This window comes from Rhinolophus hipposideros, assembly GCF_964194185.1.
Source record: "Rhinolophus hipposideros genome assembly, chromosome: 13".
Classification (NCBI taxonomy): Eukaryota; Metazoa; Chordata; class Mammalia; order Chiroptera; family Rhinolophidae; genus Rhinolophus; species Rhinolophus hipposideros.
This window is the reverse complement of record NC_138059.1, coordinates 1206834-1224766: the sequence shown is the minus strand read 5'-3', so window position 1 is coordinate 1224766 and position 17933 is coordinate 1206834. Positions and strand designations below refer to the sequence as shown.

The following is a 17933-nucleotide window of genomic DNA, read 5'->3' as shown; positions in this document are numbered from 1 at the left end:
CACCCACTGGCCATGGGACTGAGAGCAGGCTGCCTGGCTGCTCTGAGCCTCAGTTTCCTCCTCTGTAAGATGGCGTAGTAGTCAGCTCTCCCAGATTCTGTGACCCCTTCAAGGGCGTGGGTGTGAGCTCAGAGCGAGAGTGCGGAAGGAACCAGGGTGGGCAGGCCACCTGCCATGCAGCCCATCATTGCCTTCCTCTGGCCCCAGTGACAAGTGACCCCAGAGATGCTGGGCAAAAATGAGATGGCTATCATGCAGGCCACCGTGCTAATCACCCCTCTGAGTGCCTGGGGCTGAAGCCTGTGCTGGACTTCAGTCCTGCCCTTCAGGGCCCCGGGGTCTGATGGGAGAAGCAGATGTGTCTTCAGACAGGCCTGGGGCAGCCTCGGCTGGGGGCAGGCAGGTGCTGTGCTCCCAGGGCACCCTTCCCTCCTGGGGGGTTATTTGGGAGATGTGCACAAGGAGAAGATTTGGAGTGGGGCCCTGAGGGTGAGCCAAGCTTAGTGGGAGGAGTGACAAAGAGCCAGAAGCAAATAGGAGAGGGGGTGGGGTTCAGGGGACAGGCCTGGGTACAGAAGAGCTTGACCTGTACCCCAAGGGCAGTGGGAAGCTAGGTGGCTGGGAGGTGAGAGAGGATGGTGATGGGATTGGGGGGACCTGAAGGGACCCCAGCAGGAGTGAGGGCAGAGTAGCCCAGAGGCAAGTGGGGTGGTGGCAGAGGTGAGCTGGGCTGGGCGTGGGGAAGGACGGGGTGGTGTCTCCCTCTGCCACCGGGGTTGCACGGGTGCATTGGGTGTGAGAATTGAGGTCTGAGCAGGCGGAGGCTGCAGGCATCCTAGGGTATGGAGTGGCTTCGAGGGACGGGTGTCCAGAACAAGGGCCCCAGAGATGGTGGTAATGATGGGCTGCTGTGGTCACACCCCCGGAGCAGAGCGGGCTGAGAGATCTGAGGCGGGGGCGTGCAGTGAAGAGGCAAGACGGAGGCGCCAGAGCGTCAGAGCATGGCTGTGCCCCTGCTGGCCTGCTCTGAGTCACACCTGCGAGGGGGACGGTGCCACCTGCCTCAGAGCTGTGGTGGGGATTGAACGAGGTGAGCTATTCACAGCACACGACACAGCCTGGCATAGAGTAAACAGTCTGTACGCACAGGTGGTGTTAGTGTTGTTTCTGTGAAGTGCCTGAAACTGTTACTAGTCTGACCATGGTCCAGGCTCAGCGAGTGACTAGGGTCAGGGCTCAGCGAGTGACCAGGATCAGGGCTCAGCGAGTGACCAGGATCAGGGCTCAGCCTGTGACCAGGATCAGGGCTCAGCCTGTGCCCAGGGCCAGGGCTCAGCCTGTGCCCAGGGCCAGGGCTCAGCCTGTGCCCAGGGCCAGGGCTCAGCCTGTGCCCAGGGCCAGGGCTCAGCCTATGCTGTGGTCAAGGCTTACTTATGTGGGTAGCTGTGAGCCATGGTTGGTGTTGGAGCAATACCAGGACAAAGGTGGTGCTGTAGGAAGGAAATCAGTGTTTAGGGTGCATAAGTATGTAGACTCTGTGGGAGAAGATTGGAAGTAGGGAGCTCGCATGGTAGAATGACATAACCATGTACACAAAAACGAGAAAAGCCCTGGGTGGCCAGGGAGGATGCCGTCGAGAGGCTAAGTACAGGTGATGGGGCAGAGACACGAGGGAGGGCCCCTGTGAGGCGGTGATGTCTCAGCCGAGAGAAGCAGCCGTGTGAAGGTCAGGGGAAGAGCGCTGGGCAGAGGGAGCAGCACGTGCAAAGGCCCGGGAGCAGCACTGAGCTTGGCAAGGGAGCTGCTTTCCTGCAGGAGGTCGCCTGCTCCTGCCTGCTCGGTGTCAGTTGGGTCAGTCCCTCACCCTGGAGGTCTCCGGTCCAGCCCTCCCAACAAGGCCTGGAGTTTGCTGATAGCCCTGCCCACCTATTCTGCGACCTGTGTCCTCTCCGCATAGTCCAGGACCTGCCAGACCAGAACTGCCAGGAGTGACAGAGAGGAGGGGCTAGGCGGGCAGGTGGGAGAGCTGGCGGGTGTGTGACTGCCAGGCTTAATGAGGGCAGGTGGAAGCAGATGGCCGTGGAGCTCGGGCCGGAGCCAGCCACGGAGCCGGCGTGAGCCACTTACTCGGCCACCCGTGACCTGCGTGGCTGGTTGTGGGCCAGCCCAGTGTCCTAGAAACGTTTGCTGGGGTCACCCTGCCCCCCACGTGTCCCTCTATCCTCCTCCCTACCCTAGGCCTCCATGGGTCAGTGATGTGGTGATGGGACTTTGATTCCTCCGGGCCCCCGCCTTGGGCTCTGAGCTCTGTGGGGGACAGTGGCACTTTCCCTTCCTCACGCACAGGGTGCAGTCTGGGACGACTGCAGTGGGCGAGGCCACGGGCTCACCTGGGGTAATCGGGGTCTGCTCGGAGGAGGCTTCCCAGCTGAGCCTCCTGGGTGAACAGTGCCACACAGAAGTGGCATTTCTGCGGACAGTGAGAGCACATGTACCCAGCAAGCACAAGGCCCAGTAGGGCGCCAGGGCGGGGAGGCGTGTCATGGTGTGCGTGTGCCAGGCATGCACGTCTGCAGCACTGGCGCTGGTGCCCCAGCTGGGCGACCTGGGAGAAGAGAGGGAGCAGGGGGAGAGGACACGGAACAGTCCTGAAGGGAGGAAGCAAGTGGGGCTCACAGCAGGGGCTCTGGTCCCACTCCACGCTGGCGCTGGCAGGAGCTCAGCAGTCACACCCATGCCCCGTCCGGTGTGGCCAGGGCCTGGGGCTTCCCAACAGGCTGGGAGCCGATGAGAGGCCAGCAGACGGCCAGGCCTTACGGGGGGCAAGAGACCAGGGGTGCCATGGGGAGGGGTAGAGGCGTCACTGGTGTGCTGGCAGGCGGGAGGACAGCCTGATGCTGAGTGCCTCGGGGCTCCGCCCTCCCTCCTGCCTCCTCCTGCGCCCTGCCTGGGCGTGGCAACTAGGACAGCCAGTGGACCCCTCCCTCCACCCCAAAGGTGGGGCTCTGAGGTTACCTCCCACACAGGTTCAGGGCCAGCCAGGCCCAGCGCCGGGTGCTGGCCGTTGTCCTGAGCCCCTTTCCCTGGGGCCTGCCGGTTCCCCGTGTGGAAACACAGACATTTGTCTTGCTCCTTGGCCATGACCCCAGGGGCAGGAAGGTGTCAGCTTTGGGGTGGGGACCTGTAAGAAGCCCCTCCTCTTCCAGCCATGCTTTCTCCACCATCTCCCCGACTCCTGTTTCCTGGAGCCAGGCAGCAGCAGGCTGGGGAGGAGCCTGCAGTCCCAACTTGTCTGGCTTCTGGATGCAGACGGGCCCCCATGTTCGTCCACCAGTCCGTGCTGTTCTCCTGCTGTTCTCCTGCCCTGTGCCCTCCTGCAGGCCCAGGGCACTAGTACGATGTGCACTGGGGGTCACACAGTCACACAGGATGAGCCAATGGGTGCGTAAGCAGCAGCCTGAGGCACTAGCTGTATGACAGCTGGGAAGGTGTCCCAGGCAGAGGGAATGGCTGCTGCTGCAAAGGCCGTGAGGTGGGAGCAAGAAGGCAGGCCAGGCCCAGGGGCCTTCACAAAGCCAGGAGGGCATTTGGACACTGCTTAGGATGTGGCAGTTCGGGGGCGGGGCTGGCAGGGAGGGGACCTCTGGTGGCATTTTATAAAATTCTTTGGCTGCTGCTTGGAGAAGAGCTTGAGGGGCTGGACCCAGAGGGGCAGAGGGCAGAGGCCCTGCCCGTGCCCGGGGTCTCGTCTGCAAGTCTGCCCAGCCCCTGCCCCCCTCACTCTGTTCTCTCCCCTGGAATTGCCAGAACATGGAGAAGGTGGTCGTGCCGTCGGTGACGCTCATCGTGGGCTGTGGCGTGTCGTCCCTGACCTTGCTTATGCTCGTCGTCATCTACGTCTCCGTGTGGAGGTGTGGTGTCCTCGAGGGGCGGGCGGGGCACTGGTCCAGGGGGGCCGGCGGGTCCCAGGAAGGGGACAGCAGGCTCACGTCTCACTCCCTGTCCTCTGAGGGTGCCATGGGGGTGGGGGCGGCCCAGAGACCCCTTCCTTCTCTCCTTCCCAGCCAGCAGCACCTGTCACCTGTGTCCCCGCCCTCCCCTGCCCTGGTCAGCACTGATGGATCCCATGGATGGATCACAGCTCCCCCACCTCTACCTCTGCCACCCCTGACCCCTCCAACCCCCCACACACCCCAACTACCTGCTGCCTGTTCCGGGTTCCTGACTGACAGCTGCTCCAGGGACACTGATCGGGGTGCATGGCAGGGGGAGGGGGGACACAGGCACACACCTCTCTGCTCCTTCCTCACACTGGGACCATACTTCCTCCTGCCCTCTGAACGCTTTCCCTGGCAGATGCCAGCCAAGCCTGCTCCCCAGCTCAGCACCCTGCCCTTGACCACTGGGGCCCCCAAGACCTGCTGACATCTCTGTCTGTCCTGTCACCTGGACATGCAAGGCCATGGCCTTCCCGGGGCCCAAGGTCAGGTTGCAGGGTGGGAACCTTCGCTCGCTCCCCTGCCTCACACTCACTGCCCCCAGGCCCTGAGTGCTGTCTGTCTGGTTTTGGCCCGTGGGGTGCAGGGCAGTGTGGGGCCGAGGCACGCCATGAGGACTCCCGTCTGAGCTGGTCACCAGCCTTGGGGGAGGGACCTATGTGCACAGGTGCGGGTCTGAGCCAGGCCTAGCGCCCACAGATGTGCGTGAGAGCGTGTGAATGCAGGCACGGGCCGTCTCCCTGCCCACAGTGCCCCACTTTGAGCCCCACTGAGCAGAGGTTTGGGACAGGGAGGGTGAAGTCAAGGTCACCGCCTACCCAGCAGCTGCCCAGCAGGCCCAGCCAGGACTCCCAGTGTGTCTGGCTCCATGGGAAGTGCAACATTAGCCAATAATTGAACTGACACCACACCCCGAGGCCTGCAAGGAGAGGTCAGTGTGGCCAATGGGAGGGGCCACCTGCGCTTTCCTGGTGCCTGGGTGCCCATGAGCAGCGGCCTCTGTCCTGCCCTAGGGTGGAGGTGCAAGAGGGGCAGCATCCAGAGCTCCTCCCACTGGGCCCACGTGCCCCCCGACCCTCAGGCAACATGCTTGGCCCTGAGCTTAGCCCTTTTCTTGAGGCCTCAGTTTCCCCAGACCTCTGGGGAAGGAGCACGGGGCAGCCCTCTCAGCTCTGCCATTCTGCAGCTCTGACGTTCTTGTCCACGGTTTGCAAAGTGCCTCCTTCCTGAGCTCTGCTGGCCATCACTGCCCCTGTGAGCTGCAGTCAGGACCCCACTCCAATGGTCCCCGTCAGGAAGTGGAGACCTAGAGGGGACATGACCCACCCACATCACATGCCACATCAGGCCACATCATGGCCCCCTGGGTTCTTTCTTATACCCTCAGTTCGCCACCTGCCTGGATCTCAGCCCCCACAGGCCTCTGGGGTGCTGTGTTGGGAAACAGGAGCAGAGGGATGGTGGCTGACACTTTGTGTCTGAGCTCTTGAATTTCAGCCAGCCCTGAGCAGCAGGCTGTTACCCCCAATCCATCTCAGAGAGGGAAAACAGACACAGAAGGGTTGGGTCAGTTGCCCAGGGTTACACAGCCACTGTGGACACAGGCTCTGCAGCCCCCACTCAGGACCACTCCACATTCTTGCCTCAAAGTCAGGATCAGACCGGGAGGGTGGGCCTTGGGAGACAGGGGTGCTGCTGGGGTGAAAGCTAGGAGCAGGCAGACAGTGAGACCCCAGAAATGAGCTGTGTCTGGGGGGTGGAGTGACAGGGAGAGGATCTTACATGACAAGGAGAAGCATTTTTAAGGATGAGTCATCCCCAGCAGGAGGGGGCAGCTGTGCTCAGTGACTCCACAGGGCTCTCCCTGGCTCCTGACTGTTGGAATTTGGTATGCGGTGGAGTGGAAGTGGAGATGGAGGTGATGGTGACGGTGACGGCAGTGGTGGTGGTGGTGGTGGTGACAGTGGCAGTGGTGGTGGTGACGGTGGTGATGGTGATGGTGGTGGTGGTGATGGTGGTGGTGGTGGTGGTGATGGTGGTGGTGGTGGTGGTGGTGGTGGTGATGGTGATGGTGGTGATGGTGATGATGGTGGTGATGGTGGTGATGATGGTGGTGGTGGTGGTGGTGGTGATGGTGATGGTGGTGGTGACACTGATGGTGGTGGTTGTGGTGGGAATGGTGATGTGGTGGCAGCAGTGTTTGTAGGGAGGAAGTGGCGCCCTGGTTTGGTGCAGAGACAGCAGCCCAGTTCTTGTGAAGGGAGGCCCTGTTGGGCACTGACCACGGGCCTCCCACACTCTCCCACAGGTACATCCGCTCAGAGCGGTCCGTCATCCTCATTAACTTCTGCTTGTCCATCATCTCTTCCAACGCCCTCATCCTCATCGGGCAGACCCAAACCCGCAACAAGGTAGGTGCCTCACACACATCCCAGTGTCCCAGGGTGGGGTTGGTGTTGGTGGTGATGGTGATGACCCCAGCAGAGACCTGGACCCTGGGTCCCCAGGAAGCTTAGGGAGGAGGGGACCAGACTGCCTGGAGTCCTTGCTCCTCCTCTGGCCATGGCAACTATGTGGCTCAGGCCCGAGGGAAGCTGTCCCCTTGCCAGGATGGCAGAATGGGAAGGGGGACTGGGTGTCTGGTCTCCAGCTGGACTGGCAGTTTGGGATGAGCCAGCTGAAGGCCTTGTCCCTAGCCCACTGTTGGGCACCAGGCTCTGTCTGACCTTGTCTGTGCCTTGCCACGTGGCCCTGTAGATGACCTGCCCTCCTTGGGCCTCGGGGTCACCACCTACCAAACAGGTGGGCTTGCACTGGGGCTCTTGAGTGGGCTCCTGGCCAGCATTTGGTGCATGTATGAAGGGGTGGGTGAGGAGGGGTGTCTGTGCCTGGCAGTTCGTGGGCAGGGTCACGCAAGCACCCACCGGGGGCTTAGGTGTTTCACAGCCCACCTTGGGTTGCTTCCTGCCTGGGGATTTGTCCTACTCATCGCTGTGGTTACTGGGCCTCTCACCTGGGCAGTCGTGGGGCCCGAGGAGCGAGTGCCTGCCCAGCTTCCCCACCCGCCCACCTGCCCACCCAGGTGGTGTGCACGTTGGTGGCCGCCTTCCTGCATTTCTTCTTCCTGTCCTCCTTCTGCTGGGTGCTCACCGAGGCCTGGCAGTCCTACATGGCCGTGACAGGCCACCTCCGGAACCGCCTCATCCGAAAGCGCTTCCTCTGCCTGGGCTGGGGTGAGTGGCCGCCCACTCTGGCCTCTGGCCGCTGTCCAGGCCCAGCTACTCGTCCCTGCCCCTTGCGTCCCCTCCCCTCTCCCCCAGCTCCCTCCCTGGTGTCTGCCCTTCCACTGGACTGCCAGATAAATTACTAATGCCAACTTCAATTTGAATTTCAGGTAGTGAATAAGTTTTCAGTGTAAGTACATCCTATTCAACATCTGGGATATACTTACACCAAAAAATGTTTCATTCTTTATCTGAAATTCAAAGGTGACTGGATGTCCTGTTTTCCTTGCTAACCTGGCAGCCATTCCCCTATTTCTGTGAGTCATCATTCCCGTCCACCTCCTGTCCCTTCTCACATACTCAGTGTCACCGTCTGTTCGGGGGCTTCAAAGTCACATCCCAGCAACCCTGCCCCCGGCCAGTGTGGCTGGAGGGAGGTGGAGGATGGGCAGGGTATTGGACGGTAGGGGACCAACTCCCTCTCCCTGTGGTCCTTCCCTAGGGCTCCCTGCACTGGTCGTGGCCATTTCCGTGGGATTTACCAAGGCCAAAGGGTACAGCACCATGAACTAGTGAGTTGGGGCAGGGTGGGGGGATGGGGGAGGCCACACGGCGCCCCATGGCCCTAGGAGTTGAAGGCTGGCTGGGCCCCCATCTCCCAGAAGAGAAAGCCAAAGCTGGGAGAGGAGCTGGACGCCAGGCTCCTCCCCTCAGCCAGCCCTTCCCCAGCAGTAGGCAACGGAACCAAGAGAAGTGGTCTTGGGGAGCCTCCCACCGTGTCCTTGGACAGAGCAGTTAACCTCTCAGAGCCCCAGTTTCCCCATCTGATAGGGTGTCCACCCTGCACCAATGGGACTGTGGGAAAACCCTGAGGTGGGCAGTGCAGGCGGGAGCCTGTTGCCCAGATGAAGGCGCTGAGGTCCCGAACATCAGTGGGCCAGGGCCACGGGCCTTGAATGCCACGCCAGGAAGCTTGGGGCTGTCCTAGCCGTAGTGTGACTTCCCACGGTGAGGGGAGGAAACGAGGCCTGATGGCCATGGGTACAGGGATGCGGAAGAAGGGGGCAGGTGGGGAGAGGCAGGAGGAGGGGCTGGTCCAGGCTTGGCTCACTGTGGAGCCCCGAGGGAACAGGATGTGGCCAATCCCGGGCAGTGGGAGGCAGTGGACATGAATGAGGAACCTGGTTACTGGAAGCCCCAGTGGGGTGAGTGCTGGGAGGGTCACGGGTGGATCGGGTCCTTGAAGGGTTCTGAAGCATGGAAAGGAGTTTGTTAGGCAGCATGGGGTGGGACACTCGCGGCAGAAGGAACAGCACGTGAAGTGTGCAGAGTCCTCCCTGAGCTCAAGGCTCCCGTGGGCCACCGTGGGTGGTGCCCAGGAGATTCCGGGAAGTGTGGGGTGAGGAAGGGCCAGGCTGGGGACCCTGCCCAGTGTTTGGGTGTCATGTCAGGAAGGAGGGTCTATGTGTGAGATTGGGGAGTAAGTGTCTAGGAGGACAGGGGCAGGCAGGCCTGGGTAGGGGAGGGGGCTGGCAGGGCACCTGGCCCTCTGCTATGTGGTTCTGTGTAGGGACTCTCCTACTCTGGACCTGCTCCTCCATCTGTAAATGGGGGGGACAGTGCCACCTGGAACCCCTGAGGGCTCTGAAGCTAAGGATGAGCATGAGGGTCCAGCATGCAGGAAGCACTGTGCACCTGCTGGGTTCCTCCGCCCTTCTCAGTGTCTCCCCTGCCTGGCCACTAACCTACCCCTCTCCGTCCCCAGCTGCTGGCTCTCCCTGGAGGGGGGACTGTTATATGCCTTCGTGGGACCAGCCGCCGCCGTCGTGCTGGTATGGACCCCACCCAGTGGGCCTGGGCCGGGGCTTGGGCTGCACCTACTGCCCCATCAGGTCTCCCTGGCCATCAGGCCGTGGGCGGCACCCTCAGTCCCCTGACCTGCCCTCGAGCTGCAGAGGTGCAGAGGCCGGGCTGAGGGAGCCACCTCTTGTTTCTGTGAGCACAGCTTGCCTGATTCTTGGGCAGCGGCTGTGTACCTGCCAGATCTGTGTGCGTTTGCCAAGAGAGTGGGTGAGTGCGGACAGGTGGATAGATGGAAGACTGGGGCAGCAGGGAGTGTGGGCTAGGCCTGGGCAATGGGCTGTCAGAGCCGGAGGCTGGGTGGGCCGCCGGCCGTCACCCCCTGGAGGAAGGAAGCACCACCTCCCCTTACCTGACCCTCTAATTTTCTTTCCTCACACCCTTGCTCCTCTGAATGCCCTTTTGGTGAGGGACGAGGGACAGCCCCATGTGGCGCCAGGGCCACTGTCCATGGGTTATGGATGAGCAGGAAAGGCTGGGGGCCTACCTGGCTTGGAGCCCGTCTCACCCTCCCTCCTACCCCAGGAGAGGGCATCGGACACTATCTTGCTGCTACAGAGTTCTCTGAGCAGGGCCATGCCACCTTGTGGGAGCACCCAGGCTCGGGCACAGGCTAGACGTGGCCGAGGCAAGTGCAGCCCTGGGCATCCAGGGGGAGCTGAGTCCACAGGGGATGAGTTGGGGGAGCCTAGGGGGTGGGTTGGTGGAGGCAGTGAGCAGCCTCTGTGAGCAGGCCCAGGCCCCTCCCCACAGCCCAGCCTGGCTCCCAGCCCCTTTATTCCTGGAAGGCACGGGCAGGGAGAGGCTGCGTGCTGGGCTTGTCAATGCAGCGAGTCAATGGCCAGGGCCATTGAAGGGCAGGCGCCCCAGAATGGGAGGGAGACAGGAGCCCTGTCCCACCCATGGGCCTTCCTGGACTGCGTCTGGAGGATGGGCTGGTCCTGACCCACTGTGGGACCCCCACCCTGGAGCCCCACTGCAAGTGGGGGCGTGCAGGTACAGAAAGGCTGAACACAGCCTGCTGCAGGCAGGTAGAGTGGCTGATATCCTGCCCTCTTCTGCCCCGGCCATGACAGACAAGAAGGTTGCCAGGAAATTCGCCTCCACCCAGACTGGCTGAAGAGCATTTGGTGCGCATGCCCTGGGAACTTTGTGTTCCTAGGGCCCGGGCAGCCACAGTGTGTGGAGTCAGCCTTCCTGGACGTCTGGGACCAGGTCCCAGGATCCACAGAGTCCCAGGGTCCCCGAGCCACAGGAGCTCAGCTGGGGTCAGGCAGCCCCTCTGCAGGGAAGGAACAGAGGGGAGGGCATTAAGAGGAGCAAGGGTGTGAGCTGCCCCCCCCCACCACCACCACCAGCAGGAGGCCAAAGGAGAGGGGAGACCCCAGGGTCTGCAGGGCTGTAGAGGGAGCTGACGAGGGCCTCCTGGTGACACTTCTCTCTCAGGTGGTAGCTGGGCAGTAGCCTGAGAGACTTGTCTTAGCACTAAGAAACAGGGGCCAGGGGCTGTCAGGAAAGACGCCTGGTGGCTGGACTGGTCCTGAATTAAGGTCTGTAAAGGGCTGCCCAGGACAGAGAGCACGGAAGAGTGTGGCCCAGGCAGAGCCAGGACAGCAGTCTCTGGTGGCAGTGCGCTTCCCGTTGTAGCAGGGACATGAGAGGTGGAGGAGTACGGGTGCGCCTGGGAGTGGGTGGCAGCTGGGCTGAAGGTCACTGGAGGTCCATTTGTGCTCTGAGCATGCTTACCTAGTCAGCCCTACTCTGGGTAGGGACAGGCTCATCCCGGACCCAGCTGACCTCTGACCTCTGGACAGATGGAACCCGTTTCACAAACGGTCGCTGACCACAGAGGGGGGTGGGTAGGCCTCTGCCCACCCTGGGACCTGGCCCAGGGTGCAGGAGGAGTGCCCATCACCCTCTGAGGCCCAGCTGGGTTAGCCTGGCTCTCTCCCGATGTCCACCCGCCCACCTGGGCTCCCAGGTCCTGGCGGAGCCCGTCAGGTGGGAGGGTCACAGGGGAGGCTCAAGCTGCAATGCCAAGCCCTGTGGGGTGGGGTGGGGGTGGGGGGCGGGTGCCATCTGGCACAGAGGACCCCACCTAACAGCTGGAGGAGACAGTGGGGTGAAGGGGGCATGAGTGCGGACCAGGCTGGCAGAGCTCGCTCCAGTGGCTTTGCCTCTTCCCTGGAGCCCGTCGCTGACCGGGGAGTGGGAGGCACAGCTGGGCCCCATATGAAGCCCTGGCCTGTGTGTGTGCAGGCACCCCACGCCCCACCTCTGCCTGGCAGGTAAACATGGCCATTGGGATCCTGGTGTTCAACAAGCTCGTGTCCAAAGACGGCATCACGGACAAGAAGCTAAAGGAGCGGGCAGGGTAGGACCCAGAGCTCACCACCCCTGAGCCCCAGTGCAGGTGGGGAAACCGAGGCACAGACGTCTGCGCACAGCCAGCCCTTGCTTTGCTCTGTGCTGCAGTTTGTCCATCTGGCCCGTGACAGGGTGGGGGCCCTATGAGGTCCACAGAAACAGTGAAACTGATTGCTTTCAGAGACCCCGCCCCCGCCAGGCCTGCCCCTTCCCCACCTCGGGGTTAGTTGCTCCCTGAGCGGGCATGTGGCCGGCCCGGCCTGTGGTGCCTTCAGCATGGGAGGTGCAGTGGATGGCGTGGGATGACCCCAGCTGGGAAACGTGAGCCCACAGAGGGCACACGGCACTTCTGGTGGCCTGAGGGCTGGCCATGCCCAGCAGCGTGGGGGCGTGTTCTTGGGAGGGTACTATGCCTTCAGCCTGCCAGGGGACGGGAGCCCCAGGTCATGGCGGGCTGACTGCCGGTCTGGACAGGCCCCCTCTGTCCTGCCGCAGCCTCAGGGCCCTCCTCCCCGCCTGTGCCTGCTGTTCTGTCTGTGTGCGTCCGCACCCCTCTCGCCCTCCTCGCCGTGCCAGTCCTGCTCGCCTGTCCGTCTCCGTCTCCTCTCTCTCTCTCTCCTCCCTTCCCCCTCGGTCTTCTTGTTCCTCCTGCTTGCTTCAGTGAACAAATGCTTCAGGGAATTTTTCCCTTGGGTGACTGGTGGGTTCTGGTTCTGGTTAGAAACCGGCCTTGAGGGAGGCGTGTGACTGGAGTCCCACAGGGGCTGGGAACCTGGTCTGTGGTCTGGGAAATGGGGACTGGCAGGCCTTGCTCCAGCCGTCCCCGGAACACAGCCACCTGCACGTGCTCTTTGGACAGTGATCACACAGCAAGGAGACTGCAGGGCTGCTCGCCACCAGACAAGTCACGCTGGGGCACGCCCACCCTGTGCTGGGCACAGTCTGTCTGCATCCTGCGGTCACCCTTGAGGCAGGCTCTCTTACGTCCCCATGTGACAGCTGAGCAGACTGAGCCTCAGACGGGGGCGTGGCGGGTGGAGTGGGGCTCGAGCCCAGTGTGCTCCAGCAGTGCCTGCCCGGTTCAGAAGCAGCCCTGACTCTCCAGGAACCAGCCTGTCCTGGTCCCAGGCGCCGGGTGTGTCAGATAGAAAGAGGCCCCAAAGACACCACTCTCCACCTGCCCCCAGGACCCTATGCCCTCAAAATCCCATCTCCACGCCCCCCAGGACCCATCCCCACACCGCCCAGGACCCCGTCCCCCTGCCCCCAGGACGCTGTCCCCCCATGGCCCCATGGCCCTGCGCCCCAGGCCCCATCCCCTATCCCAGGAGGCCAGGCTGGACTGCTCTCTGATTGGCTTTGCTCTTCCCTGACTCCCGCCCCACTGGTTTCTGCGAGAACCCTGATTGCTCTTTTCGTCTTCTAATCCCACTTGTCAGCTTCCCTGGCCCCCCCCCGGGCATGCCCTCACATGTGTGGGGCCCCCTCTATGGCCCACGCCACCTCCGAAGTGGCCAGTAACACCATGTTAGCGCCCGCCCACCTGCCTGCCAGGCTCTGCTCTCCTCTGAGTCACCTTTTGCTTGTTTTAAGCTTTTTCTGTCATTTCTGTCATATCTTCTGTCACACGGGGGTTCCTAGGCCTCCTCTGCCCGGCCTCTCACGCTCTGACCACTCGTTCCCTGCCCTCCCCCACCTCTGTTCCCACTGGCTCCTCAGCTCTTCCCCAAGGCCTCTTGGTGCCAGAGACCAGAGGGCAGGGTGTCCCCACAGGCAGGGTGGCCATGGGCATGCTGGGACCTGAGCCAGCCCTGAATGTGTGTGTATGTGTGAGTGTGTGTGCGAGTGGCTATTAGTGTGTTCACACGTGTGTGTCTGAATGTCCGTGTGTGTGACCGTGTGTGAGTGTCACAGGCAGTCGCGGCCATGGAAGCAGGTGGGCGGACTCAGGGCCAGCACCCTGATTGGCTGACCCCGGGCGTCACCAGGCTGTGAGCAGGGCAGCCGGTGTGGGCCGGGGTCCCGGATGGAGGCTGAATCTGGAGGGAGCGGCTCAGTGACCCCAGAGCACTTGGGTCATCTTGTCTCCAGACACACACGTCTTTGGGACCCTCTTGTATTCGCTCCCTGAGCTGGGCACTGGGGCCCAGGATGGCAGGAGCCCGTGCAGAGGGCAATCCTGGCTGTGGACATGGACATGGGTTCAGGGCAGGTTGGTCCAGTTGAGCCAGAAGCCTCAGGGGGGTGGAGGGGGTCTTGAGGGAGAAGGCTGCTTCTTTGTGCCGGGTCCACACCAGCCAGAACACGGGGCACACCTCGGGGTACAGTGCCCTTTGGGTTCAGGCATAGCCCTGTCTTTGTTTCACACACCAGTCCCCATGGCGTGGAGGGCAGCACCTTGGCCCGGGATGTGGGGCCTGTACCAAGAGCCTGTGGGGGGGAGGTGACCTGTGAGGTCACGCAGCTGGTTGGAGACAGCGGCCCTGTCCACTCCAGTCCATGCTCAGAGCCCCCGCCCCCACCTAGGGACATCTGGCTTTGCAAAGGGGACGGATGACATGGCTGTCCCCCTGGCTCCTCTCCCCCCTATCATTCTGGGACCTGCAGAGGCTGGGCCTTGGGACTTTGGGTAGTTTCCAGGTCCCCAAGCCTGGCCATCTGCGAGCCACAGGCCCATCAGGCTGCGAATCAGGCTTCGGACCCAAGGGAAGATGCCTCGGGATGAGGAGTTTGGGGCGGGGGCGCTTGCCTTTGGAAGGGAGGAGAGAGGCTACGGGGCCCCACCTGCCATGCTGAGGACAGTCAGGCCCAGAGGCGGGAAGAGACGGTCAGACAGCAGCAGGTGTGCCCACAGCAGGCCTGGGGGAGGCAGAGCATCCGAGTAGGGAGGAAAGGCTGCGTGTGCGCGCAGTGCCCACCCGGAGGCCTCCCCACCCGGCCACCCCTCCTCGGAGCCAGGGGTCCGCCAGGGCCCTGGATGGGTTTGGGTCTTGTGCCTCAGGCAGGGCTGCCATTTAGGAAAGACCCTGGAAGGGGGGCCTGTGAGGAGACCCCGAGTTTGTCTAGGGCGGGGAGGTGAAGAAAGGTCCATGAGGTCCAGTTCTGGAGCTCATGTTGTGCCTGGGGAAAAGGGGGGCCTCAGGGTGAGTCCTGGCTCTGGCCTGAACCACCAGGTGGGTGGCCAAGGAACCATCCCTGAGCTGGGGAAGGCCTTTGGAGGGGCAGAACCTGGGGCTGGGGACCTGGGTCCCAGAGACAGGCCGAGGAGGAGATGGAGGGGGCGGGGAGCTGCCCCAGGCTCGCACAGAGGTCCAGAGGTGAGTACGGAGCTGTCCCAGCCTTTGGGGCCCCTTGCAGGTCCTGGGCCGCACAGCAGAGGGTGCAGTCTGGGGGAGCTGCTGCCCCGGCCAAAGCCACCCTGGTTTGGGGGTCCTTGTCCTGGCCAGTCTCTCCCCCCAGCCCTGTGTCCCCAGCCTTTTCCTAGTTGCCCTGCCCCACACTCCCTCTTCTGACCCCCTGCCCTACTTAATCTGCTCCTCCTGACAGCGGGGAGGTGAGCAAGTGGTCTGGACACCAGCCCCCACCCTTGGGGACTGTGACAGTGGCCCCAGCAGCCCCTCCGAGTCCCTGCAGGCATTCACCCAGCCATGGGGGCAGAGCTCACCCTGGCTGGGTCCTCGGGCCACAGTAGCCCTGAGAGGCCTAAGAGTGACCAGGACTGGCCAGGCGTCCTGCTGATGCTCTTTCTGTCCCCACAGCAGCCCCTTGAGGTGGCAGAGAGTCCCCTGTATGACCCAGGAGACAGGCTCGGAGTGGCCACATGTGGAGCCCGTGCTGGTGCAGGGAGGGGTCTGGGGCGAGATGCTCCTGAAGGAAGGGCGAGGGTTGTGGGGCAGACGCAGCCGCTCCCCTGGGACAGGCAGAGCAGGGCCCACCAGGAGGAGGAAGCGGATGTCACTCTGTTCCTGTCTGTCTGTCTGCCCTGGTCCCCTGCCTGCCTTGTCTGTCCTGTTGCCTCCCCACAGATTCTCTCCTTCCTTCTCCCTGAGTATTCTAGTTCTTTCCTTATCTTCCTCTCCCCCCCTCTCTCTGTCCAGAGCTCAGAGGCCTGGCCAAGCACCCCTCCCCTGGCCATCTTGCAGTTCGGGCCCTGGACCCCTGACTGGGACCTCCTACCCTCCTTGTGGCCTCCTGGACAGCCAGGGACCTGGTGTCCCAGAGAGCTCCCTCCCTGACCCGGGACCACCCTCCCGGGTCCCCAGCTCCCCTGGAAGCCCTCAGACTTGGCAGAACTCAGGCTGGTCAGGGGACAGAGTCTCTACAGAGGACGGGAGGGGTGGACAGCCCCGGGGAGAGGACACAGCCCAGGCGTGGGAGGCCCGGCGGGGACCCCACGGGAGACTCTCCCTGGTGGGAAGGGTGGCCTGACCCGGCCCCTGGGAGGGAGGCGGGGGCTGAGGCAGGTCCTGGCTGGGGCACGGGCACGGGCCTGGGCAGCCCTGATGCCGCCGTGTCTGCAGGGCCTCGCTGTGGAGCTCCTGCGTGGTGTTGCCGCTTCTGGCACTCACCTGGATGTCAGCAGTGCTTGCCGTCACCGACCGCCGCTCCGCCCTCTTCCAGATCCTCTTCGCTGTCTTCGACTCGCTGGAGGGTTTTGTCATTGTGATGGTGCACTGCATCTTGCGGAGAGAGGTGGGCGGCCGGCGGGGCAGGTGGGGCGGGCGCCAGCCAGGCACCTGCAGGGTCCCCGGGGCTTCTGGGCATCAGCCTGGCCCAGGCGCTGAGATGCCCCTGTGCCCTGCGTTGGCTCAGACAGGGAGGGGGAGGGGGCTCCATCCTCCTGGGGACCCTGGGAGCCACCAGAGATGTGAGCAGCTTTCATGGCAGCTGAGACTCCTAGTCTGGCATTTTCTGGACCGCTCCAGAAGGTAGTAGAGAAGATTTTTACCAAACTAGGTCCCGACTGCCACTGGCTGGTAGCAACATGTAAGGCGATGTGCTCCTATCTTAGAGGGGCTGAAATGTGGAAAAACACGCATCTTGATGTCAATGGACTTGGGGCCTTCTTCAGGGTGAGACGGAGAGCAATGCAGGATTGCAGAGGATGTCATCGGGGGCTGAAAGGGCCGAATGGGCAGGCAGATAGCCAGACTACCTCTGCTAACCCCTGGAACTCCTAGAAAGACAGCAAGGGGAATTTTTAAAGCACATGGATTTGAAAGGATAGAGAAAACAGGAGAGGAGTGACAGTGACAAAATCTGGAGTCAGGAGCTCAGCGCACAGCTGGCAGTGGAGCGGCCGGCCCACACCGCTGAGGCCTGGGAGCTTTGGGAAGTGGGGCCACCAGGGCTCTCTGGATGCTGAGGGATGGTCAGGACTGGCTCTCTGTCTGCTTAGGGAGCAGCTTGGATACCCCTGGGCTGGGGGAACCTCTGCAGCTGAAGATGGGGGTACCATACTGAGAATGTATGGGGGAAATGTACATGCTGACCTCAGTCACCCCGTCTTCAGAGACCCCCAGCCCAGCTCATACCTGCTGGGGAGATGTGAACACCCCTCTCCAGGGGCCTTGACTATAGGGAAAGACAGGAAGATGAAGACCCAAAGTTTCTGCCATTGAAACAGGCCCAGTCAGTCCTGAGGGTTCCCTCTGAAATCCTGAGGACCTAAGGAGAGGCTTCCATGCACCCAGTGGGCCACAACACAGCCCAGAGGAAAGACACATCACAGGCCCCGCAGTGACGTGCCCAGAAAAAGTCCACCTGTGCCGGTGATCTCACAACAGCCCCTTCTGCAGATGGGGCAGCTGCAGGCCAGCACGGGCAGTCACCTTGCATGGGTTTGAGCCCAGGTGGTCACACGCTGACCAGGCTCTAAGGCCACACTCTTGGCCCTTGGTGGCCTGGCTTCTGTGAAACAAGAACTACGGAAAAGGAACATCTGAGAATGGGAAGCGAGCACATAGGAATTAAAACTATGAGAGCACTTCTGAGAAGCTGAGTGGATGGGTAAGACCGGCCATGGCCCCCCCAGGAGAGAGGGCTGCCTGACTGATGGAGCGATCTTTACTATCCCCTTCTAAAGAGTCCCTGGCTGTAGTGGGCCCGCTTCCTCTGGTGCCCGGCACCCCCACAGACACGTGGTCTCACCCTGGGCCCTTGTGGGCGCTCAGAGGGGCATCTCCTGAGGGAGTGAGGATCAGGCCCTCGGTTTGTCCCGACAGTCAGAGAAGTGGAGGCTGCGGTGACGCAGGACAGGTCTGGACACCACGCCTGCCTTGGCCCGATGTCAGGTTCTTACCATGTTTGGCCAGAAGGGCCCGCAGAGCATTCTTGGGGGCTCCACACTTTTGAGTTCACACTATGAAGGGCACAGAGAGAGTGTCAGAGAAGAGGCTGGGCCCTCACTGGGCCTGAGGGGGTCAGGAGAGACCTTGCAGTCCAGCATCGCTCCTGAGGCAGCCTTCCATGGCGGGGCTCGCCG

General features: G+C 62.5%; 1 protein-coding gene across 3 annotated transcripts in view; it reads left to right on the top strand.

The window, feature by feature from the left end:
• ADGRB1 (adhesion G protein-coupled receptor B1) overlaps positions 1-17933 on the top strand; it is a 74209-nt gene that overhangs the window by 48921 nt on the left and 7355 nt on the right. For all 3 annotated transcript variants that reach the window (XM_081069906.1, XM_081069905.1, XM_081069904.1), the window contains exons 19-25: positions 3808-3911; positions 6307-6409; positions 7081-7231; positions 7725-7794; positions 8988-9054; positions 11371-11456; positions 15970-16141. In XM_081069906.1, the coding sequence (XP_080926032.1) occupies positions 3808-3911; positions 6307-6409; positions 7081-7231; positions 7725-7794; positions 8988-9054; positions 11371-11456; positions 15970-16141 (753 nt within the window). The remainder of the gene's footprint in view (positions 1-3807; positions 3912-6306; positions 6410-7080; positions 7232-7724; positions 7795-8987; positions 9055-11370; positions 11457-15969; positions 16142-17933) is intronic.